The sequence below is a fragment of the Triturus cristatus genome, chromosome 7 (assembly GCF_964204655.1).
Source record: "Triturus cristatus chromosome 7, aTriCri1.1, whole genome shotgun sequence".
Lineage (NCBI taxonomy): Eukaryota > Metazoa > Chordata > Amphibia > Caudata > Salamandridae > Triturus > Triturus cristatus.
Window position 1 is genome coordinate 10,764,232 of NC_140590.1, and position 24,910 is coordinate 10,789,141.

A 24,910-nucleotide genomic window follows, 5' to 3' on the forward strand; every position below is an offset into this window, starting at 1 on the left:
TGGGTCCTCCTCTCCGCAGGGTCTCCTGTATGCTGGGTCCTCCTCTCCGCTGGGCCCTCCTCTCCGCTGGGTCCTCCTCTCCGCTGGGCCCTCCTCTCCGCTGGGCCCTCCTCTCCGCTGGGCCCTCCTCTCCGCTGGGCCCTCCTCTCCGCTGGGCCCTCCTCTCCGCTGGGCCCTCCTCTCCGCTGGGCCCTCCTCTCCGCTGGGTCCTCCTCTCCGCTGGGTCCTCCTCTCCGCTGGGTCTCCTCTCCGCTGGGTCCTCCTCTCCGCTGGGTCCTCCTCTCCGCTGGGTCCTCCTCTCCGCTGGGTCCTCCTCTCCGCTGGGTCCTCCTCTCCGCTGGGTCCTCCTCTCTGCTGGGCCCTCCTCTCTGCTGGGCCCTCCTCTCTGCTGGGCCCTCCTCTCTGCTGGGCCCTCCTCTCCGCTGGGTCCTCCTCTCCGCTGGGTCCTCCTCTCCGCTGGGTCCTCCTCTCCGCTGGGCCCTCCTCTCTGCTGGGCCCTCCTCTCTGCTGGGCCCTCCTCTCTGCTGGGCCCTCCTCTCTGCTGGGCCCTCCTCTCCGCTGGGCCCTCCTCTCCGCAGGCTCCTCCTCTCCGCAGGCTCCTCCTCTCCGCAGGCTCCTCCTCTCCGCAGGCTCCTCCTCTCCGCAGGCTCCTCCTCTCCGCAGGCTCCTCCTCTCTGTAAGGTCCTCGTCTTTGCAGGTTCTTCCTATCCACAGGATTGTGTCTCTCGACGTGTGGTTCCCTCTGTCTGGTGACTGCTGCCTTCTCTTGATGCTGCGTGAGATGTTGATGTTCTGATGATGGCCAATCTCTTTCCTCCCCAGGATGCCTTGCTGCAGTGAGTGTTTCTGTGCCCTCGGAGTTGGAGGTTGAGCTGGCCAAGCGAGCAGTCATCCCCTGTACACACACGGTCTCTGGAAAGCCTGGCTCTCGCCAGGTGGAGTGGTTCATTGTAAGTATCCTGCTCTCTGGGGCTGTGCCACCCTGTGGGGTGTCATTGCTGAGTGTCCTTAGACTGGTGGCATGAAATGGATTCCGCCTAAACTTGATACTGTGCTCCCTCTTCTGAACCCAACAGACTGACAAGAACTTCCAACGCCAGCGAATCGCATACCGTGATGAGACCATGACCATGGTGGACGATAACACAGACTACTCTTCGAGGGTCTACATGGATGGCGACTACTCCCTGGTCATTAATGAGGTGGACATCATGGATGAGAGGTCGTTCCACTGCCAAGTAACAGCCGGAGCGTCGGGTGGTGGCGAAGCGATGACCAATCTCAAGGTCTTCGGTGAGCTAAGAGTGGTTGAGTGGACTGGACGCTGAGGTGGATGATAAATGTTGCACTTGGTGGGTGGTACACTACGGGTAGTATTGACTGATGTATAAACCTCTGAGTATTCAGTGACATGGTCAAAGTTGAAGTCTGTGCGAGAGGCTGGAAGATCAGGTACGGTGTTGGGTGGAGGGCATGGATGACGATGATCTTTGCATTCAGTCCTGAAACTGAGCCACCATCGTGGAAGGAGATCCATGGGTTTCCACCTCTAGGTTGTGTCTGCGAAGCGGTTTGTCCCACTTGAGCTGCCTCGTGGTGTCTGGTTGCAGCCAGGGAATCAGTGGCTGAAGTGTGTGGTTGGCTGGCGCAGGAAGGGGGCAGTCTTCTAGAGGGTGAAATAGGAGTGTGTCCGAGATTATTTTTTATAAATTCTTTTTATTAAACATAAAACATATGCTCAGACAGAAAACAATATGGTGCATACGCTGGATGCCTTGATATAAGCATCTGTTCACAGGGTCCCACATTTCGAAACCCCATGTAGCCCACTTTGACAATCATCAGATTCTGGAGTAGTGTCTTCTGCATCAGTTCACTTTTTAACCTGGGCTATCCCTTGTGCCTCCGCACTCTGTTCCTATATTTCATCCAAGCTCCCCATATCTATTCCCATTTGCGTGGCCAGCCTCTGCTCCGGTGTATTGACTGTTCCGCTCCAGGGACATCTTAAGGATTTGGGGGGCCCTGGGCCAAACATATTATGGGGGCCCCTGTTCAGGACACATTTGAATTTATGATCTGATTTGAGCCCCTGTTTCCCACGCAGTTTCCGCTTCCTCAGCTGCGCTAGCGATCCAGTTTGCATCATAGGCATTAGCCTATATATTCCTGATGCAAACGGATGCGCGCAGCTGATAGCTGTAGGATTTAGTGTTTCCTGCCCTGCTAATAGGTTTTTATTACTTTTTAAATTGTATATGTCTGGCTGAATTACTCTGTGCTTTTTAATAATTTCTCCTACCTATGCGCACTTGCACTTTACTTGATTCTGCTTGCCTACACCTCCTTAGCTGCTTCGATTCACATATCACTTTTCCTCCAGTCCTGGTCCGCCGCGGCTGATACGCCGATTGTGCGGAGGGCTGGGGCTACTATCGGGCTCCTCACTTATGCCTATGCAGTTTCCGCTTCCTCAGTAGCGTTGGCGATCCAGTTTGCATCATAGGCATTAGCCTATATATTCCCGATGCAAACGGACGTGCTAAGTGGACGTGCACAGCGGGCGCGCCGCTGGCGCCGAAGGTAAGCCTGTCTGCGCCCAGAGGCGTTCGGCGCCGGCCATGCTGCCCAGTTTCCCTCCGGTGAGTTTCTTCCACTATATTGCAAGAGGGAAAAACTGCTTAGCCTTAGGCGGCTACCATTATGTCACTGTACAGCCGCTGATCCGAGGTTGGAGGTAGACTTTTGATGCAATAAGTGCAACTGGACTCTCCGCCAGCCCAGGAAACTCGCACCCAATATCCTCCCACGCTACAATAAGTGTAAAAACAATAAGAAAACAGAGGACTTAAAGGCCACCCTTTTAAATTGTCGCTCTATACAAAAGCATGAACCATACATTTATGGCCTACTTTTAGACTAACAGTCTGATATTTTATTTCTCACTGAGACCTGGCTGTCTGAAGCCTCCGAACCTACTACCACCTCGGCCATCCCTACGGGTTATAACATTCTTAGGAGGGACCGATCGAATGGGAAGGCGGGAGGTGTTGCCATAATTTACAATAAAAAACTAGACTGCTTAGGCTTCTGCTGTACCTTATCCCCCCATCATAGCATAGCTGGATTTCTGATTTACAGACCTCCCAGTGCTATTGGAAATGTTATTACTACGCTTAATATAGCCACCACCTCCCTGGCCTTAAAATACAACAACTGCCTCATTCTGGGATATTTCAATATACATATGGACAATGGAAAAGACCCTCAAACAATTTCCTTGTTGCAGGCGCTGCAGGCCTGCAACATGTTTCCATCTGTTTCTTTGGCCACCCATGAGAAGGGCCATACCCTAGAGCAAATCGTTCACAACTTTGACATATCAGTAAGCCTACCTCTTCCCATTACCTGGTCTGACCACCTCCTATTAAAATTCGTCATTTCCAACTCTGCCACAGCCCCTTGAGCTAACACAGGGCAGAGGGTCTCTAATTACAGGACGTTCCATAAAATATCCATCCCGATGTTAGCAGACGCCCTCAGTCGTTCCTCACCAGAGCTGTCTGGCTGCCCCGACTCGGACGCCCTCTCAATAGATTCATGGCTCCGAACCAACATTGATGCAGTGGTACTGGTTGTTTGCTGCTCCTCAAAGAGGTCAGCCCCACCAGCTCCATGGTTTATCGATTCCCTTAGATCTCGCAACCGGAACTGTGGAACAATTGAACGGAAATGGCGTAAATCCTATCTACCTGAGGACAGGAAGGTGTATAAAGACACCTTAAAAGCTCATTACATTCTCGTGAAGGCAGCCAAGAAAAACCTCTTTCAAACCAAGATAGAAAATGCCCAAAATAAGAGTAAGGAAATCTTTAGCATAGTTAAATCCTTTACTGCCCTGAGAGCCGGCACAAAGGTAGGGCCATGCACTGAAGAATGCTCTAAGTAAATAGTTGAATTCTTCCACAAAAAGATCTCCATGATCCAACAAGCCTTCACTAACATCTCAGAGGAAGAACTGACCTTCTACCTTAGTTCTAATAGCAAATGTCACCTCTTGGATCCTACATCTTTACTTTCCCTGAGTTTCAGCTTGAAGAGGAACTGACCCCTCTCCAAAGCATTAAGTCTGGCTCTCCTACTGACCCATGTCCATGGAATATCTTGAACCTATTAGCTCCCACCAGAAACCCCACAGTAAACCAGCTCTTTAATGCTTCTCTCTCCTCAGGCAACATGCAGAAATTATGGAAGAATGCTAAGATTCTTCAACTGATAAAAAAGGCTAACGCCAAACCGACGGGCCCTGCCAACTACAGGCCAATCTCCCTTCTTCCGACCCTCTCCAGAGTACTAGAGAAGCATGTAAACAAGGCCCTCCAAAAACACATTGAAGATGGGAAGCTCCTTCATGAGTCCCAATCCGGTTTTAGGGCTAACTACAGTACGGAGTCCGCTCTGCTGGAAGTGACTGAATTTCTCAAGGGTAAGCTGGACCAGGGAGGCAAGACTGTTCTGATACTGCTCGATACGTCGGCGGCCTTCGATATGGTCCCACATGAGAGGCTCCCGGAGAGACTTGCTAACATCGGTCTGGGGGGCGACCGCCTTTACAATGGATGTCATCCTTCTTGGAAAACAGATCTCAGGACATCTGGCTCCCCCCTTTCTCATCCCCAGTTCCGGCCATGAATGTAGGTGTCCCTCAGGGCTCCATTCTCAGTCCTACCCTTTTTAATATATATCTATCCCCCTTGCATTTCTGGTAGAGGAAGAGGGCGCCAAAATTGTTTCCTATGCTGATGACACTCAGCTGATTTTTACGTGTGAAAAAGGAACCGACTTTGACGGGGCAATGATTAGGTCTTGCCTCACAAAGGTTTTTAACTGGCTTAAGATCAATCAGCTGAAGTGCAATCCTGACAAAACTGAAGTTGTTTTCTTTGGTAATCCATAAACGCCTGACTGGAGCGCTTGGTGGCCAAAAGATCTGCCGCCCCCTCCCGCTGAAAAGGAGAAAGTCAAAAACGTAGGAATTGTCATAGACAAGACACTCTCCATGTGCTTTCAAATTCAAAATCTAAATGGCACTTGCTTTGGCATACTCTGGATGCTAAAAAAAACTCCTGCCACTGTTACCGCTTGAGAGCAGAAAGATCGTGGTGCAGACTCTGGTGACATCAAAGCTTGACTATGTCAACAGCTTGTACCTCTGTCTTTCCAATTCCCTTATCCAGCGCCTCCAAGTGGTACAATACGTGGCGGCCAGAGCCATCCTGAGACCTAAACCCAGATCTAGTATGACCCCTATTCTTAAGTCTCTCCGCATAAAAGAACGGATCGGCTTCAAAGCGATGACCATCTTCTTTAAAGCTTTCCATGGCTTAGGAGCCGGCTACATAAATAAGCGCGTTAATCGCTACACAACAGCTAGACCCCTAAATTCTTCCAATGCCAACCTGGCCATCATGCCTAAAATATGCAGTGCCCGCATTGGAGGCAGATCCCACGGCTTTCTAGGCCCAAAATTGTGGAATAGCCTCCCTGAGTCTCTGAGACTAACCACAGACCTACTCTCTTTCATGAAAGAACTTAAAAACCTGGCTTTTTGATAACTGATGGGTCTTTTACGCATGTTTTCCTCCCACTGTCATGCGCCAGGACTCTCTAGTCTGAGTTGCTGCGTGCTTTATTAAATACACAATTTCATTTCATTAGGTCCCTGACAGTGCAAAGGAAAACTCGTCCAAATTCTAAGCGCCTTATTTATGAGGCTTTGCTTCACTTTTATGCCGCTGGTGCGTCACTTTTTGTGACGCACTGGCAGCATAAAATATGTGCAATGTTACGCCTTATTTACAAAGTGACGCATCTAGGCAGATGCTTCACTTTGTAAACCCCTGCACCGTATTATTCCTGCGCCAGGCATAATGTATGCAGGGTGGGTGTTGCCCCGCAAAATGCCTCGTAGAAGTGGCGCATTGAAATCTATGAGAACTCAGTGCGCCACTTCTTGGACGCCATTGCGTCAATATCTTACACCTGCCACACAGCAGGCATAAGACTGATGCAGGCCCTTTCACATGGGGCTTGCCCCATGTGAAAGGACACATTGCTGGAGTTGCGTCTATTTTCAGGCACACCCCAGCAATGCATCACTTTTGCGCATACAGATTCGTCAGAAATACTGACATATCTGTAACTCCTTGCGACATGATGCGTCATACAGTAAATATGACACATCCATCATGTCGCAACGAGGGCGCACTAAGAAGTGACGCATCCCTGTTTTCACACAGCGATGCATCACTTTTCATAAATAAGGCCCTGAATGTGTTTACATCTAATATTCAGGGATAGTTATCTGTGTTTTCAATATTGTAACACAGCAGCAGCTCACCAATATTACTGCAAATAATCTCTGTGACGCCCTCCCATTTCTTATATGTTAGGCCTTGTTTTGATCTAAAATAAACGTTTTTTATGTATATTGCGTGAAACAAACACGAAATTTCTCTGCAAAATGGCTGTACTAGACTCTCACACATCAGGTACATAAGAAATAAATTAAAGGAAAACAGAATTTAAAACAAACTGTTTAGGAAATATTCAAGGTCATTAGGGCAAAACTCTGGAGAATGGAGCTGACTGTCAGGGGGCCCCCTGAAAGGCTGGGGCCCTGGGCCAGAGCCCACTTTGCCCATGCATTAAAACGTCTCTGTTCCGCTCGTTGGCACCAATCAAGGTCCTTTTTCAAGGCTTCCAGTGTTGGAGCCTCCCACGCTCGGGCAATATTTCTTTTGGCCGCTCCTCCTCCCAAGGCAAGCCAAATTTTGACCGATTTTGACCAGACTGTCTCACCCGTCACTCCCAGGATATGCCACCTTGCCTCCACTGGGACCTGTGTTCCCGTCACTGTCGCCATTACCTGGGCCAAACCACTCCAGTACCTTTGAATCCTGGGGCAGGACCACAGAATATGGAAGAATCTGCCTGTCTCGCCGAAACCCTCTTGCACACTCCTCTGAGTCACAGTGACCCATGCGATACTGTACTGCCCTTGGGGTATTGGACCTATGCAGTATCCAGAGCAGTGCTTGATTTGTAAAATATTAAGTGCAGGTGCTCAAATATTTTTAGGAGGCCACACCCACTTCTGCCAGAGGCTCCACCCACTTCCTTTATCGGTTCCACCCTCATCCACAAGCCTCGACATACCATAGCCGCCACCTCACATCTTGAGTTCTGCAAGAAGCTGAAGACCTGGCTCTTCACATAAGCACCTCGGGGACCCCACACCTGCTCAAGGCCTGGATACCCTCTTGGGTTATTCGTTTTTGTAGGACTCAAATATAACTTAACATCATGTAACATATGGGAAGTCTATGACCACAAGTTAAAAGTGAACTCAAATTGGAGAATGTGTGTAAATCTCAAAATGCAGCTTCAGGAAGGGTCATAGTTAGAGGTACCTTTGCAAATTAAAGAGAATGTGCTTTTACTGTGCTGTATAAAAAAAAAAAAGGAAGGGTGAAGGAAGGAATGCATTAAAGAACGCAGCAACAAATGCAGGCAGGAAGGGGAGTACTGGAGTGAAGAAGTATATGAGCAATGGATGAAAGAAGGAGGGAATAACAAAAGAATGTGAAAGGAGGAACTGAAGGAATAGAGGGAGAAAGGAAGTGAATGATGTGTGATGGATGAAAAGAAAGAAGAAAGGAAAGGAGCAAGATAAGCATAAGGAATGGTTGAGAAAGGAAGAAATTAAAGAAGAGGTGAAGAAAGGAGCAGGAAAAAGAGTAAGGAAAGAATGGAGGAAGAAGGATTACATGCCCCCAGGGAGGAAGTATGGGGAATGCATGAGGGTGTAAGGAAGTAAGAATGGAAGAGGGTGTAAGGAAGCAAGAATGGAATAAGGTATAAGGAAGTAAGAATGGAAGAGGGTGTAAGGAAGCAAGAATGGAATAAGGTATAAGGAAGTAAGAATGGAAGAGGGTGTAAGGAAGCAAGAATGGAATAAGGTATAAGGAAGCAAGAATGGATGAGGGTGTAAGGAAGCAAGAGGGTATAGGCGGCATGGCTGAAGGTGCTGAGGAAGAAAAAAATGGAATGAAATACATTTGTCCTTAACATACCACGTATGTTTGTAAAGCACATATTCACCAAAAGCGGCCTTAACACTGAATTTAAAATGTTGTTATCCAGCCCACCGGCACACATTTTATCGACCTCAGATATATGAAAGACTGAGTTGCCGCACCAAGATTTACATTTATGACCCTGAGAACAAACACAGATTCCTAGAGTGAATATAAAGAAATGAGCAAGAAGGAAAAACATAAAAGGGAGAAGGAGGAAGGAGGAGAGGTCTGAAGGCAAAGGTAGATATGTTCGACAAACAATGTGAAGAGAAGTGAGGAAAGCAGAGATGGGGAGTGCAAGACTGGAGTGGAAGATGATGAGAATGAAAAAAAGAAAGAGGAAAAGCGGAAGAAGAGCAAACAGCGGGAAGTGTGTGAAAAGAAAGTGGAAGGGAAAGATGAGAAGGTGAAAAATGAAAAGCAGTTAATGAGGGGAGGTGGCGATTTAAGAGGAAACGTGTACGTAGGGCAGAAAGCGAACGAAGAATGGAGAGAAGGGAAGGGGTAAGGTGATAAGGGGAGGAAGATACTGGGGAAGAGCAACAAAAGAGAACACCACTGCTTTATTAAATATAGAATAATTAAATATGTGTAGTTGAGGGGTGACAAGGCTGTATCATTCTTGGCCTGTCTCATCAATGCACAGCTGTGCTGTCCAAGACACCCTTTCATTGTCCCCCTCAAGAACGTGTTTATACTAATCCAAAATGTGCCCGTAAAAAACATATTTAGAAACCCGCCCAGAGAGTGCCGTCCTTCTATCTTCTGCATCCATGTTCGCATGCACCCTGACTGAGAACATGGGCAGTGAGATCACATCCATTGTGATCACAATCAACTGATTAAAAACGGACTCTCTAGTAATAACAGACATAGCCACAACCAAAATGAACGGAGCTTTCTTGTGTACCTGCAGCCTCCATCTCACAGTGTATTCACTCCAACCGCTTTCCACACCTTCTGCCCGAAAGGGCTCAATCTGCATCGGTCACGTGACCCTCCCCCTTGTAGCTCACTCAGCTTGACCACGCCCTACTATTACCCTGCTGATGAACCGAATGCTTCTTCCTGCCCGTCAGGTCCACGTCCCATAAATCACTCCATCCTACCCCTCTGTGAACCTACCCACACCTCCCAATTAACCCCAGGCTTCTAACTACACATTCAGGAACCCTTGTATTCAAAACTGCCGGCCCCGTCAAATCCTATGGTCCACCTTCCAACAACTTTCTAATAGCTACCATTTCCACATTTTTTGTTATACAACATAACATTTTTTCAATTTAGATGTTCTACATAGCACTGATCATTTGTTGATGAAAAAGCATTTTTATAGCGGCAACGATGATCTGCAGTGGCAGTCTGTTAGTCCGTAAGCGTGAATTACCACTTGTGGAAGTGATGCCACCAAATCACCTTACATGCAACATCATGTTTGTTCTGCTCAAAACTTTCCTGGGTGCAAACGATCGATGAGGCAGCTATGATTACACTATACAAACATTCCAGTTTTGTTGATATCCTACACGCGTGTTACAGGGGCAGAGCACGCAAGCCCACGCTGTACGCAAGAGTCAAATTAGTTTCAAGCAACGTAGAATAAAGGAATTAGAATGGTGTGCATTCAATCATCTTTGTTTGGATAAACAGCCTAAAGGCGCAGAAATAAGCTTTCAACATTTGTAAGCCACACAAAAGAAACATTTTAGGCACCGACCAACAAAAACTGACTTGGACTAATGAGTGCAGAGCAGCAAGTGCACCCCACAGTTAGTGGTGAGCCATGAACACTTCGAATGCCCCGTTACGGACAACTCCAGGTCAGTGCTGATAGAATTGCATGCTACGCGCTCTTTCTTAATTTCAGAACGGCAGAATAAATCTACGAAGGATTTCCTTTTCATGGAATCCTGCTAAATGCGAGCAAATCCAACTAAAACGAAACTCAAGCAAAGCAGCCTCTGGCAACCATCGTCCGGATTTTACAAGGCCTCAAATCTGACGCGCAGGCCCTCAGTCCGCACAGGAGACAGCCAGGAGAGTAAAAGAACACTTCCAGCCTGCCTTGCCGCCCCCAGCTCAGCCAACAGCCCGCACTCAGCCACTCTCCGACGGCCGGAAATAAACCAATGTGTTCCGTGAAAATCAGGCGTGACGTGACATCACTAACGGGATGCCGACGCTCCTTCGCTGTGCGTGGACAAGGGTGGGACTTCCGAGCCGAGGACATACCATGCAGCCACTTAAGGTGAGCAGGAATTTATTTTTAATAATTACTGGGCCAGGACTCAGAGAAAAATGGTATAGACCCGGCTCGGTAAAATAAGTGCAGGTGCTGAGCACCGGAAAGCACCGGCATACATTAAGCACTGATCCAGAGCAGAATCAGGCCGAACCGTGCCGTACAGCTGTTTCTCTGGGGCTCTGCAAGGCTTCGGCCCAGTCCTCATCCTCTAAGAGACCCACATCCGATTCCCATGTCGCCCTCAAGGAACCCATGCAGTCTGGGGAGTTGTTTTCTAGTTTCCTGTATTTGAAGGATGTGGCTCTATCTATCATTGGGTCGAGTAAAAGTCAGTCTCCCTGTGCAGTGTATTCCAGTAGTGATTCCCTTTCTGTCATATGACCTTGGGTACATATCGCAACGGTAGGTACCTAAAGTATTTCTACGCCCCCATCTGGAATTCCATCGGTAGACTCCAAAATCAATCATTTTCCCTCCTCTCCAGGCGTCTTTCAAGAGGTCTGTACCTGTGAGTCCCCATCTGTTGAGCCTCTTGGGTGTCACACCTCACCTAGGAAATCTCCCTCCCACAAAGGGGTTTTCTCCGTAAGCTTGGCCGTCCAGCCTGCCAGTGTTGTTGCTGCCTGTGTGTGTGTTGGGATTGTTGTGTTGCTTTTTTTCTGAATAACTCAGCCAAATAGCCGCCCTTTCCCATTTAGCAAGAAGACCCACCCATTTAATGTCTGGGATGGCCAGCCACACTCATACACTCCCTGCTGTAGCTTCTTCAATGCAATCCTGGGGCTGCCACCCCCCCCTACAACAATCTGCACTGCTCTGACTCAACCACTCAGAAGATAGCTTCTGATATCTTATATGGTGTGTTCTGTATTGCGTACAATATGCGAGGGAGAGCCATCATTTTAAACAAGACAGCTCTACCGATAAGGGAGACTGGTAGATGCCGCCAGTGGGCCACATCCCCCCTCAGCCTGTCCAACTGCGCATATACATTTTGCCGCTTGAACTCCTCCTCCGACTTAGTAATCCAAATGCCCAAGTATTTAAATGTCTCTTTGTGGACTAGCTCCTTACACCCCGATATCAGGGCTGAGGTCTCGCCCGCAAGGGAGAACATCAAGGACTTTTCCCAGTTTATTCGATACCCCGAATAAGTGCCGAATGTCTGTAATATATGGATGAGCCTGTGAAATGTTTGTTGTGGTTTGTAGGCGTACAGCAGGATGGCATCCGCATAGAATGAGATGCGTTCCTCTTACATCAATACCTCTCACCAGAGGGTCCCCCCCCACACCCAGGTTGCCAGCAGCCCAAGCACCAGCACAAAAAGTATTAGTGTGAGCGGGCAGCCCTGGCGTGTACCCCTGTGCAGTTTAAAAATTCTTGACACTGCCCTCTTAACCCTAACCTGTGCCAGCGGGCGGTATATAGGAGCCATATCTATGCACAGAAACTCAGGCCAAAACCCAGTTTGGCAAGAACAGCAAATAGGTATGGCCACTCGATACTATTGAATGCCATATGGGCGTCGAGTGACAAGAGTGCCGCTGGTTCATCCGCTCGTTTATTTACCATATGCATTACTCCATATAGGGGACAGAGATTCAGCCTGGTACTTCTGTGTGGAATAAAAACTGAATGATCGGGATGAATGATGGTTTGTGTCACCGGGCCCAGTCTATAAGCTGGTATCTATGCCATCACCTTGGCCTTGAAATTGAGCAGCGAGATAGGTCTTTAAGAACTACATAGATTAAGGGGTTTTCCTTTTTTTGGTATAACTAATATAGTTACCAATCTCGGTCTTCCGGCAGCTGTCCATCTACCTTTGCTGCGTAGAACATGCTTAACATGTGCGGGGCAATTATCCCCGCCACACACATATAGATTCAGGCCCGCTGCCTTCCCCGATTGCAAGTCCCGTATGGCCCCTTCCATTTCCTCTGTTGTCAGTTCAGTGTCGGTTGCCTCCACCTCCTCTGCTCCAAGTGTTGGTAATGCCATTTCCTTTAACAGCTCACTGCTGTCATTTCCCCCCTTTCAGTGAGCGATTGGTATATCCCCTCGTAGTACGAAGCAAATGCCTAAGCTATATCTGCGCTAGACCCCCACTTACCGCCCTTGGGGTCTACATTTCGGCGACCCAATTGTGGCTCCTATCCCTCCTCTCCAACCATGCGATTAATTTATTGGCCTTATCGCCTAGATCATACGTACGCCTCTACGTTGCTATCGCATGCATGCGGGCCACATCCTTCTCCACGTCTCTGAGTTCTTTTTGCTGAAGCTTAAGTGCATGTTTGTGTCTGGGTCCTGCTTTGGGATCCAAGCCCATTTCTGTTTCAATATTCACTATTTCTTGCTCCAGACTATCACACTGTGTGCATCTTTCCTTACGTTTAGCCCTGGTCGCCGCCTGCACAGAGTCTCTAGCCACCGACTTGTATGCCTCCCAGAGCGTAATGCATGACTCTACGGAGCCCAAGTTTTCTGCAAAGTGCTGTTCTGTACGTTCCACATACCGTTCCCTAAACTTGTGGTCTCTGAATTAGAGTGGATCTAGCCATGGTGGAAGAGCCCAGTCCCGCACAGGGCCATGCAGAGTACTTTGACTGGCGAGTGGTCCGATATCCCCGAGCCCTAAGGCGCCCCCCTTGGAACAGTCCCACTGTGGTGGTGTGCGTGAACATGTAGTCCAACAGTGACCCACTGCCATGCGCCGCTGAGATGAGTGTACTGTCCCGTTGTAGGGTTATGTCGCCTCCACACATCTATCAGACCGATGCCTTCTCAGAAGCATTCAATGGTTGTGGCCCTTTTGCTCTATGGGGTATCGTATCTCGGTCCAATTCCAGTGATATTGTTGCGTTTATATCACCACCCAGTATCAAAATACCCATGGACATTTCAAGTAGTGGTTTGCTAAGCTATGGGAATGTTACCTTGTGCATGCAGCCTTGGTGGTATGTATGCAGAGCGTAAATTAAGGATCCAAGACTCTCATGCTCCCAACAGCGCGACATACCTTCCCATTAGGTGGCACCATGTGCGGTGCTTCACTAGTGGCACTGTAGTTTTGATTAATATTGCGGTACCTCTGGAGCTGGTTGTAACCCCCGCATGTGCCAGTAGTGTATAACCGAATCGATTGAGTGCTGGGTAATTATTACCCTTCAGATACGTCTCTTCAAGAAGCACCAGGTCTGGTGATTGTGAAGATACGGCTGTACCAGAGTACGCTTAATTTTGTCTTCTAGCCCGTTCACATTCCACAATATCACCTTCAGTGTTTTAATTTGCTGCATCGCCATATTGATGTTGCATTTGGTGTGCTCCTTCCTCCCTCCCACTCACTGTGCCTCCTTCCTCCCCTGTGAGTCTGTATGCTACCTACTGTCCCAACAACATGGCCCATGTTGGGATTAGATCATTTCTAAAGCATGTATGACAAAATACTGTATAACGTAAACCCCATATCAATTCCCCCCCCTCCCTGCTACCCTGTACCGCAGGTCTAAAACTACCCACATCCCCAATTTACAGAGCGCCTGTCGCCCAGTAAACAGTCAATTTGTGCTGCGGCGGGTTGACACCGCCTCCCTTGCCCCTCAGTAGCCCGAGCCTCACCCTTGTCCTCCATTTTAACATGCAGTGCGTGTTCAAGTTCTGTGTCACTGTGCGGCCATATAGCTTACATGCCCGCCAGGTAAAAGGTGACTGTACTACAGTTCACAATACCCCGTGCATCAAGTACCTTAATGAACCATCGATGACCTGCGCTAAATGTTAGTTATCTTTTCTGCATCGCAAATGTAAACACTACTTTCCTGTCCTCTTCGTTCCGACTGTTAGACTCTCCTATCGTGAGCGTCTGGACCACTTCTCGCCGTTTTCTACCTATCCTTGCCAGCTTGGGGACCCTGGATTCTGGCTTCGGTCTCTGAGCCGGTATCTTCCTGGGTGCTGGTTTTGTTTTTGGATTCACCCTCCCTCCAGCCATTCTTGTACCTCAGAGGGAGCCGTGAAGTACCCTGACCTGCCATTATCAATCACTCTGAGCTTTGCGGGAAAAAGCATCATGTACTTCAGGCCCTTCTCTCTGTGTGTGCTCTTTACCCCGTCGATAGTGCGTCGTTGCTGCTGCACCATCAGGGTGTAGCCCGGAAAGAATCTCAGGACTGTATTTTCAAAAGGGGAGGTCTACATGTGCCCGTGCTGCTTGCAGGATGGAGTCTTGATCCCTATAATTGAGAATCCTGGCTATGATTTGTCTGGGTGGCACCCCGGGTCTTGGCGGAGGGACTGGGGCCCGGTGAGCTCTTTCCACCATGGAGAAAGTTGATAATCTTTTTGGTTTCAGGTGATTTAGTATAATGTCTTCTAAGAAGAGGTCCACTCTCGGGCCCTCCGCCCCCTCCGAAACTCCCACCACTCTTATGTTGTTCCTGTGGGCCTGTTCCTCTTGATCTTCCAGTTTCATGGCCATTTGTTTATGTTGATGGGCCAACTGCTACACTCGTTCTTCCAATTTACGTGTGGTAGACTGGAGATCCGTGATATTTGTTTCGGCCGTGGTGACTCTCTCCGATGTTTTATGCATGTCTGCTCGTATCAGGTTCATTTCTATTGTGACTTTGTCAATCTTAGTCTCTAAGGTCGTGCCCATGACTTGGAATGCTGCCATTATCGCTCCGAGACAGGGTTCCACTGCGCCCTCCTTTTGCCACTTGTTCCCTCGTCCGGTGCCCATTGTCTCTGGGTCGCGTATTTATCCAGCTAGTTGGATTGTAGTGGTGGGGCCCCTTTAGGTTTCATTATGGCAGGCTTCTTGGTGAGCTGTGCGGTCTCCAATGTCGGGCGCTGTAGCAGCGCTCTTTCTCCCTGTGACTCCACTTCTGCTGTCGCTCCCAACCCATTGCGGGGCTCCTCAGTCCACACCCTGCGACCCATGACTATGCAGTTTATTTGGCGTGTCTTAGTATGCCAGTGGGCCCCCTTATGTACTTGCTGTCACCTTTGTGCCCTCCACTAGTAAGTACATGTTGGAAACGGGTAGCGTGGTGCAGAGCGGGCGGGACAAACTCCGAAGGAAATGTGCAAAGCATTCACGCAGTACACACAGGCGACACACAAGGCACACTACAAAAAGAGACACTACACCAGTTGAGGTAAAAAATAACTTTTGTATTGTCCAAAACCACAAGGTGTCACTGGGCAATCTCTGTACTGCGCCAACTGGTGCTCGGTTAACATTTACAGGGGGGGAATTATATACAGGGCAGGGCCAATCGGGCCCCTGCCGGAATCATTGCGACCTAGAAAACCATGAAAATAAATCCATCAACCTCAATCCTGCAATAAAAGCATCATGGCACAACATCAGCAAGAGTCCAGGACACCTGGAATAAAACACATCATGGCATTCCCGTATGCATCATCAATATGATTGACTCCTGAGCCTGAGGCAGAAATTCGGGTAGGCAGTGCATCAACACCTTAAAACCTGGCATCTAGACATAGTGCTGCATACAACAAATGACTAGCACTTTAAATCATAGCCATTGACATAGCGCTTAAGAGCATGACATTTGAATATAGCGCCGCCCATATCATGGCGAAAGCGCTTCAAAACATAGCCATTGACATAGCGCTTAAGAGCATGACATTTGAATATAGCGCCGCCCATATCACGGCGAAAGCGCTTCAAAACATAGCCATTGACATAGCGCTTAAGAGCATGACATTTGAATATAGCGCTGCACATATCACAGCGAAAGCGCTTTAAAACAAGGCCTTAGCGCGCAGGACGTGGCAAATAAACATAGCGCCGCGCATCAGAGCCTTCAATCAGGGTATGAAATCTAGCACTCCATTAGAACATGGCATATGGCATTGCAGTTCCTGGTAGCACTACCCCTGTATCTCCCTCAAAGCGTTATCCCTTGGCTTTCATCTGGGCATGTCAGTGGGGCCTCCAAAGTGTTCCCCACGTGTCAACAGTCCAAAATGAGACCCGCAAGTTGCTAGTCACGTAGGAAGTCCGCTTGACCCCTTTGGGATCCCTCACTGGGTTTAAAAATCCCTCGATCCAGCCCAGGGTGGCACTACGTAAGGGGACCTTGGGGCCCACCTCCGGGACTCCTGGGCGCCATCTGCCTCTTACTTCGTTGCCGCTGCCCTCTGTCAGACGGGGCAACGGGGAGGATCAGTCCAGGTACCGGGGGCGGGCACCGGCAATGTGCCCCGACACACCCCCCTACCACACGACCTCCGAGCCCCACTCACCGGCTCGCTGGAGAGCTCCTCGGGCCCTCGGACTCCTTCCAGCAGGGGACAGTCCCCTGCTCCTTCAGGACTCTTGCCGGCTTCTCTTGCCTTCTCTGCTCCTTAGGCCCCTGTCAGGGCCCTGCTGCAGCTCTGCCGACACAGTGCCCCCACGCAGGACTCTTCCCTCACTGTGCGGGCCCCGTGAGGGTCAGGACGCCTCCAGACTTTACCCCCTGCGCCCGGGCCCCCTCCTGGGACCCGGGGCTTCGTATGGAGCCTGAGAGGCTCCGGGCGGCGCAGGCTTCCCTGTGAGGCTCCCCTCACTAGACTTCAACCGGGCCCCCTCCTGGGACCCGGGACTTCTTCCGCGGGGCTCTCCTTTCCCCACGGGGAGCCCCCACCGTCACATGAGCACTTCCTCGCCAGGGGGGAGGCGGGGTAGGCTCCCGCTCTCCCTGGACTTCTTCGACCGGCGTCCTCCGGCCTCGGCCGTCTCCGGGGCTGCCTTCTGGCGTCACGGGGGCGCGGCCGATTACGCGGCCGGCGCCCTGGTTGCTGGGCAACGCGCACCCGGCACCTCCTCCAAACAGCGCCCGGGCGGCGGCGGTGATTTTCGTCAGTTTCCCCTTACGGGGGCAATCCGGGGTAGGCTCCCGTTTCTTAACACAGCGCCAATACGGGGTAGGCTCCCGCGATGAGGGTGCACAGCGTGGGGTGGGCACCTGCTATAAGTGTAAATTCCCCGGCGGGACACACGCGGGGTAGGCTCCCGATTTCAGCGCCCAGCTCCCCCTGGCCACACGCTCCTCACCTCCTTTGGGCCACGAGGTATAGCGCTTTGCAGGCGCTAGGCGGTCCCACCAGCTTTAGGGGCAGTGCACAGTCACTTCAAAGATAGCGCTCACCAAATCCAGCGCTCTCCTTCCAGGGGCAGCTTGTGAATAGCGCTCTCCTTCCAGGGGCAGCTTCTGAATAGCGCTCTCCGGTTCCTGCCCCTTGTTTGAGGGTTTCTTGAGGGGGGGAAGTTGCGTTGGTGGCTGAAGGTGGACTAATTAGTCTCTGCCTGTCGTCCCTGGATTCTCCTCTCGCCGGGCCGGATCAGTGGGTAGTTCAGGATCCCTCACTCACTTAAAGGGCAGCGCCTAAACCCTGTCACCTTCAGAGGCATAGGTCCCTGACTGATCCTACCGCCTAAAACTCCTGCAAGGGCTCCTCCAGGTTTGCGTTGCCCCAACTATATCTTTCCCTCGCCCTGTGGACAGTAGGGGGGGGTGGGTAGGTAGGCTCAGGGCCCAGCACACAGGCCCATGTGGCGGTAACCCCTGGCAGCAGGTCCCCTCTCTCCCTAGTCCACCCTCTGACTGACGGCATGGCAACCCAGCTCCGCCCTTTAGACGCCCCTCACCCCCCCTTCCAGACAGTGCCAGAAGCTTCTAGAAGCGTCTGGGGAAACTGGCTCTAACTGGCCTAGGGGGAGGGGTAGAGCACCCTGGGTGCCAGGCTTCCCTCCAAAAGCTGGGGCTGCTGGGAAATAACGCCTAGACTGTCAACCTAGCTCAGTCAAACAGCGCAACCACACAGCTTTGGCATCCATTTTAAGTTATATTTTTAAAATGGGGAAACTCAGTCTGCACACATTCATACAGCATTCATATCATTTAGTTTCCCCGAAAAGCGAAAAATTTCGGGAAAAAGGGCCAAGTCCAACAGTACACAATGGTTCAGTCTTCACTATTGCCCCAATCTCTATGCGCTTATTCAATCTCTGTGTGAGGCGACAGTGAGGGTCTCTCCCCGCCTTCTTTATTCAGGGCGCTCCCCCCAGTCCACACCGATAGGCTGGTTTCTTTGTGACCTATCCTGGATTTCTGCCCTGGTCACCTCCTGTGTCGCTCTGGGGGGGGCCTAAACCTCCCCACTTCCTGGTAATGGGGGTCACCTCCCTGAGATTCCCCTCAGCATTGCTTTAGCTGCAGAGGGGTCCCTTCCACGGTATCGCTCCTGCCCCTAGGGTCTTGCCGAGTACCAACATAGAAGGCCCCTCCACCATATGAGCTGGGCTGGCGGTTTGGGTTCAGGCCAACAAGAGGGTCCCAACTCCCGCCGGTCTCACCTTTACTTGTCCCCCGGGGTGGCACGTTTTTTAGCCTGCTGCCCAATATCAGGGGCCTCTCCCCCTGGTCTTATGCAGTGCAGCCACCTCCTCCTGCTAGCTGCGGCCTCTTCACTGACACGCATCCCGCCCTCCGACTTTGTTCCTCGCCCAAGGCTGGGACGGTGATCTGGCAAAGGATGTCTGCGGACGAGTCCGACGGGTGTACACCTCCACCCAATCACCCAACCTGCTGTTGGTCAGAGGTGCGTGGCTCACCTTTGGCGCGAGACGCTGCCAGACGCTTGTGCAGCCTTCCGACGTCTCCAGCCGCTTGGTTCCTGCCGCCTTCTCCCTCGCGTGTTCCGGGTCGCGGATTCAACTGTCTGACACCAAAATCGAGATTCCTCCTCTGCAACTCTGCATGTCCGGTTTGTGTCAACCCATCTGCTGGATTTATGATGGACATGTTGGGCGGTCGTGGTGGCTGCTGGGGAGCTCTTGCTTTACGCTGCCATCGTGGCTGGGGCCAAGCCACCCTCCCCCTCCCCCTGTGTCCCAGATTATTGAGGGCAGACATAGTGTGTTCATTGATTGATTATGAGGGCAGCAGGGTTCTGTAGAGGAGAAGCAGTCGGTGTGTGAAATACGAGGGCAGCACAGGTTTTATGAGAGCAGGAACCTTCTGTTAATGAAATATGAGGGCAGCTGATTCTGGAGGGACCTCTTTTAGTGAAATGAGATGGTAGCTGATTCTGTGGAGAGCCTTTGTTAATGAAATATGAGGGCAGCTGATTCTGGAGGGACCTCTTTTAGTGAAATGAGATGGTAGCTGATTCTGGAGAGAGCCTTTGTTAATGAAATATGAGGGCAGCTGATTCTGGAGGGACCTCTTTTAGTGAAATGAGATGGTAGCTGATTCTGGAGAGAGCCTTTGTTAATGAAATATGAGGGCAGCTGATTCTGGAGGGACCTCTTTTAGTGAAATCAGATGGTAGCTGATTCTGGAGAGAGCCTTTGTTAATGAAATATGAGGGCAGCTGATTCTGGAGGGACCTCTTTTAGTGAAATGAGATGGTAGCTGATTCTGTGGAGAGCCTTTGTTAATGAAATATGAGGGCAGCTGATGGTAGAGGGGCCTCTGTTAATACATAAACCAGGCTCCATCCCTTCGAATCACTGGCCCTACACTATTATGGTCGGGATATCTGTTTGCCATGGTCTACTTTTCTGTGTAGTGCTGGCTTCCTGGTTCTTGGGACGGCTAAGTGTCCATGGAGAGGGTAAAGTGCGGGTCAAAGGTGAACTAGAGAATCATTCAATGGGCCTTTTGAACATCTCTTTGTCTACTGGACTAGGTCTCCATAACTAGGAGTCTGGACTGGCCTCCTATCTACTTACTGATATGTAGACAACTTTCTTCTCAACAACTGCCTCCTTTTCACCTTACATTGATTAAGAAAGTTGTAGCTAAGGAGCATTCAGCATGTCCCCCATGTCCAGGATCTCTCTGCTCTGGGTCCTTCTCGGTCTATGTCCAGGATCTCTGCTCTGGGACCTTCTCGGTCCATGTCCAGGGTCTCTGTCCTGGGACCTTCTCTGTCCATGTCTGCCATGTCCAAGGTGTCTGCTCTGGGACCTTCTCTGTCCATGTCCGCCATGTCCAGCATCTCTGCTCTGGGACCTTCTCGGTCCATGTCCGTCATGTCCAGGATCTCTCTGCTCTGGGACCTTCTCGATCCATGTCCGTCATGGCCAGGATCTCTCTGCTCCTGGACCTTCTCTGTCCATGTCTGCCATGTCCAGGGTGTCTCTGCTCTGGGACATTCTCTGTCCAGGTCCGCCATGTCCAGGGTCTCTGCTCTGGGACCTTCTCTTTCCATGTCCGTGTCCTCTGCCCTGGGACCTTCTCTGTCCAGGTCTGTCATTTCCAGGATCTCTGCTCTGGGACCTTCTCTGCCCATGTCCGCCATGTCCAGCATCTCTGCTCTGGGACCTTCTCTGTCCAGGTCCGCCATGTCCAGCATCTCTGCTCTGGGACCTTCTCTGTCCATGTCCAGGGTCTCTGCCCTGGGACCTTCTCTGTCAATGTCCAGGGTCTCTCTGCTCCGGGACCTTCTCTGTCCATGCCCGCCATGTCCAGGATCTCTCTGCTCTGGGACCTTCTCTTTCCATGTTCAGGGTCTCTGCGCTGGGACCTTCTCTGTCCATGTCCAGGGTCTCTGCCCTGGGACCTTCTCTGTCCAGGTCTGTCATGTCCAGGATCTCGGCTCTGGGACCTTCTCTGTCCATGTCCAGGGTCTCTGCTCTGGGACCTTCTCTGTCCATGTCCAGGGTCTCTGCCCTGGGACCTTCTCTGTCCATGTCCATGGTCTCTGCCCTGGGACCTTCTTTGTCCATGTCTGCCATGTCCAGGGTGTCTGCTCTGGGACCTTCTCTGTCCATGTCCAGGGTCTCTGCTCTGGGACCTTCTCTGTCCATGTCCAGGGTCTCTGCTCTGGGACTTTCTCTGTCCATGTCCAGGGTCTCTGCCCTGGGACCTTCTCTGTCCATGTCCAGGGTCTCTCTGGGACTCTCCAGCCTTTTCTCTCTTGCTCCTCCTTTCAGCAGGGCCTCTGCAGCTTGCCTGGTTTGGGGAAGTTCAGCCACTGCGGTACCCCCTGGCCTGAGTGTTTGCTGTACATGTTCCAAGGTCACGTGCCTTCGGGGGGATGTGGGGGAGAGCTGGGAGTGCTGCATAAGGGGCTATAGGGGGAGCACTTTAAAAGGAAGTTATGGGGCGGGTGGCAGTAAGTGAAGGGTGTTGGAGGGAGGACAACCGGGGAGTCAGGGGGACCACTCCGGGGCACCTTTCTACCGCAAAGTTATAGCCGAGCGCCGCTGAGAAGCCTCCTAGGAGAGGTCTTTCTCCTATGATCGTACTAGGCCCAGTAACACCACCACACAGGACGCCGTATCAGTTGCTTATCTAGGTACTTTATCAATAGTAGCACATTCGAAATATTTACAGGGGGATCGAGAGATCCAGGAAGAGTCTCAATGTCTTTGTAGGGACCGGGTAGCGGGACAGTCTTAGTACCAGCCGGGTACGGGGAAGCTCTGCGCCAGACCTTGCGTTAGGCCGAAGGTGGCTCCGGGGACCGGAGCGGCAGGTGCTGGTCTCAAAGCAGCTCGGACGTGGAGAGCCGCGACGGTGTCTGCAGAGCTCGGGTGGTAGTTCCGCTTGGGTCGAGTCGCGACACAGTCAGCAGGGCTCCGGTGGTAGGTCCGCTTCGGTCGAGCCGCGACGAGGTCAGTTGGGCTCTGATGGCAAGTTCAACAAGGTCGGGCCGCGACAGCGTCAGCAGGGCCCCAAAGGTTCGTGAAGGTCTTTAAGCACGGTGGAGCCGCGACGTAGTCAGCAGGGTTCAGAGCGTGGTTCCAGGATGAGTCTTTCTCCGTAGGGTCAGCCGCGATCCGATCAGCAGGGCTCTTGACTCCGGGATACAACTGCTGTCCTGTTGCAGGGTCGCCCCAGATATAGGTCTGGAGCCCTTTGATGTCCGGACCCTTGCGCCCGGTGGGGCGGAGAGGCCGGGTCGGGAGCGGCCAGACGCTCAGCAGGAGAGGCGCCACGCCCAGGAGAGCTATGGGGCGATCGCACCTAGGTGTGGGAGGACGGTTGGGGGTCCCATCGATACTGTCCTCCGCCGGGAGTGGGGAAGTGTTCACGTGGTACCCCCTGGCCAGTTGTTGGTGCCTGGATGTCGGGGCTTGCTGGGGCCGAGGCCGGGTTGAGCGGGGTCACGTAGGCTGGTGCGCAGAGTCACGTAGAATCCAAAATGGAGGAGCCCCGAGGTGCAGGAGACCTCGTGCGGCTTGGCGAGGGGGAACAGGACCACGCCACGAGGCCGGCTCCAACAAGCGTCCCCCCCAGCTGAAGGCAGGGAGAGTCACCCATCTCCTTGGGGGTTCTCCTCGCCGAGGCGGAAGAATCTGGATAGGCCGTCGGCATTGGCGTGGTCGTTGCCGGGCCGGTGCTCTACGGTGAAGTCCATCCCTTGCAGCGAGATGGACCATCGCAACAATTTGGGGTTCTCGCCCCGCATCTGCATTAGCCACCGCAGGGGCCGGTGGTCAGTCTGGACTCTGAAGTGGGTGCCGAAAAGGTAGGGCCGGAGCTTTTTGAGAACCCATACCACGGCGAAGGCCTCCCGCTCGATGGTGCTCCACCTCTGTTCTCGGGGCAGCAGTCGGCGGCTGATGAAGGCCACAGGTCTGTCGAGGCCCTCGGTGTCCATCTGGGAGAGGACCGCCCCAACCCCGTACTCCGAGGCATCTGTCTGGACCACGAATTCCTTGCCATAGTCAGGGGCCTGTAGTACAGGGGCAGCGCACATTGCCGCCTTGAGGGTTTCAAAAGCGGTCTGACAGCGGGTTGTCCAGTGCACCGTCTTGGGCTGCTTTTTGGAAGTGAGCTCCGTGAGGGGGCCCACAATACTGCCATAGTCTTTGATAAATCGCCGGTAGTAGCCTGTGAGGCCTAAGAAGGCCCGGACAGCTGTTTGGGTGGCCGGGGGCTCCCACCCCTGGATGGCATCGCCCTTCAACTGGAGGGGCGCCACCTGGCCACTCCCCACCTGATGGCCCAGATAGGTCACTGATCCTTGACCGATCTGGCACTTGCTGGCCTTAATCGTGAGCCCTGCCCTTTGGAGAGCGGCCAGGACTTCTCTGAGGTGTCCTAGGTGCGCGGCCCAGTGGTAGCTGAAGACTGCAATGTCGTCTAAGTAGGCCGCACTGAAGGCTTCTAGTACGGCCAGGACCTTGTTCACCAGTCTCTGGAAGGTCGCTGGGGCGTTCTTCATACCGAAGGGCATCACCTGAAAGTGGTAGTGTCCGTCGGGGGTGGAGAAGGCGGATCGTTCCTGGGCGCCGGGGGTGAGCCTGATCTGCCAGTACCCAGCGGTGAGATCAAAAGTGCTTAGGTAGCGGGCGGCCCCTAAGCGGTCGATCAGCTCGTCTGCCCGTGGCAGGGGGTGGGCATCGGTCTTGGTGACTGCGTTTAGGTCCCTGTAGTCCACACAAAATCTGAGTTTCGGGGGGGGTGCCGGGGGCGGCGGCCTTCGGCACCAAGACCACAGGGCTGGCCCACGGGCTGTCGGATGGCTCGATGACTCCGAGGGCGAGCATCTTGGAGACCTCCGTTTGTATGCAGGCTCGGACCCGGTCGGGCACTCTAGGCGCGGTGTCGCACAGAGGGGCTGTCCCCGGTATCCACTTCGTGGACGCACCAGGGGGTCACACCGGGCGTGAGAGAGAAGAGGGCAGCGAAGGGTTGCAGCAGCTGCTGGCAGTCATGGCGCTGTTCTGGGGTCAGGGTGGTGGAGAGGTTGACGCCCTCCAGGGAGCCGTCTTGGTCCGAGGACCCCAGGGGGTCGGGTAGGGGCTTGGAAACGCTTTCGCCCCCATCGTCGGTAGCCAGCAGCAGACTTAGTTCGGTTCGGGCAAAGTGGGGTTTGAGCCGGTTGGCGTGTAGGACCCGGAGGGGGTTCCTTGGGGACTCCATGTCGACCAAGTAGGTGACGGGGCTCTTCTTCTCAACCACCTTGAAGGGCCCGGTCCATTTGTCCTGAAGGGCGCAGGGGTCCACGGGCGACATGACCCAGACTTGCTGGCCCGGCTCGAACTCGATGGTCGAGGCATTTTCGTCATACCAGCGTTTCATGTCTTGTTGGCTGGCTTCGAGGTTGGCTTCTGCCAGGGCCCGGAACTTCCGAGTCTGGTTCCGCAGGGTCAAGAGGTACCTGTAGACGTCGGGGGGCATCTTGGACGCTCGCCTCCCAGCCCTCTTTGACCAGGCTGAGGGGCCCTCGGACGGGGTGCCCATACAACAGTTCGAAGGGGCTGAAGCCCAGGGATTTCTGTGGAACCTCTCGATAGGCGAACAGGAGGCATGGCAGCAGGACGTCCCATCTCCTCCTCAGGGGCTCTTCCAGGCCCTTGATCATTCCCTTCAAGGTTCTGTTGAACCGCTCGACCAGTCCGTTCCCCTGGGGGTGGTAAGGGGTGGTGAACTTGTAGGTGACCCCACATTGTTGCCAGAGGGATCTCATGTATTTCGAGATGAAGTTAGTACCCCTGTCGCTCACCACTTCTCGGGGGAACCCCACCCTGGAGAAGATG

The 24,910-nt window shown here is 52.2% G+C and overlaps 1 protein-coding gene across 3 annotated transcripts in view; it reads left to right on the forward strand.

The window, feature by feature from the left end:
• Positions 1-24,910, forward strand: part of BCAM (basal cell adhesion molecule (Lutheran blood group)) — a 444,431-nt gene that overhangs the window by 199,154 nt on the left and 220,367 nt on the right. For all 3 annotated transcript variants that reach the window (XM_085615482.1, XM_085615483.1, XM_085615484.1), the window contains exons 2-3: positions 823-950; positions 1,077-1,293. In XM_085615482.1, the coding sequence (XP_085471608.1) occupies positions 823-950; positions 1,077-1,293 (345 nt within the window). The remainder of the gene's footprint in view (positions 1-822; positions 951-1,076; positions 1,294-24,910) is intronic.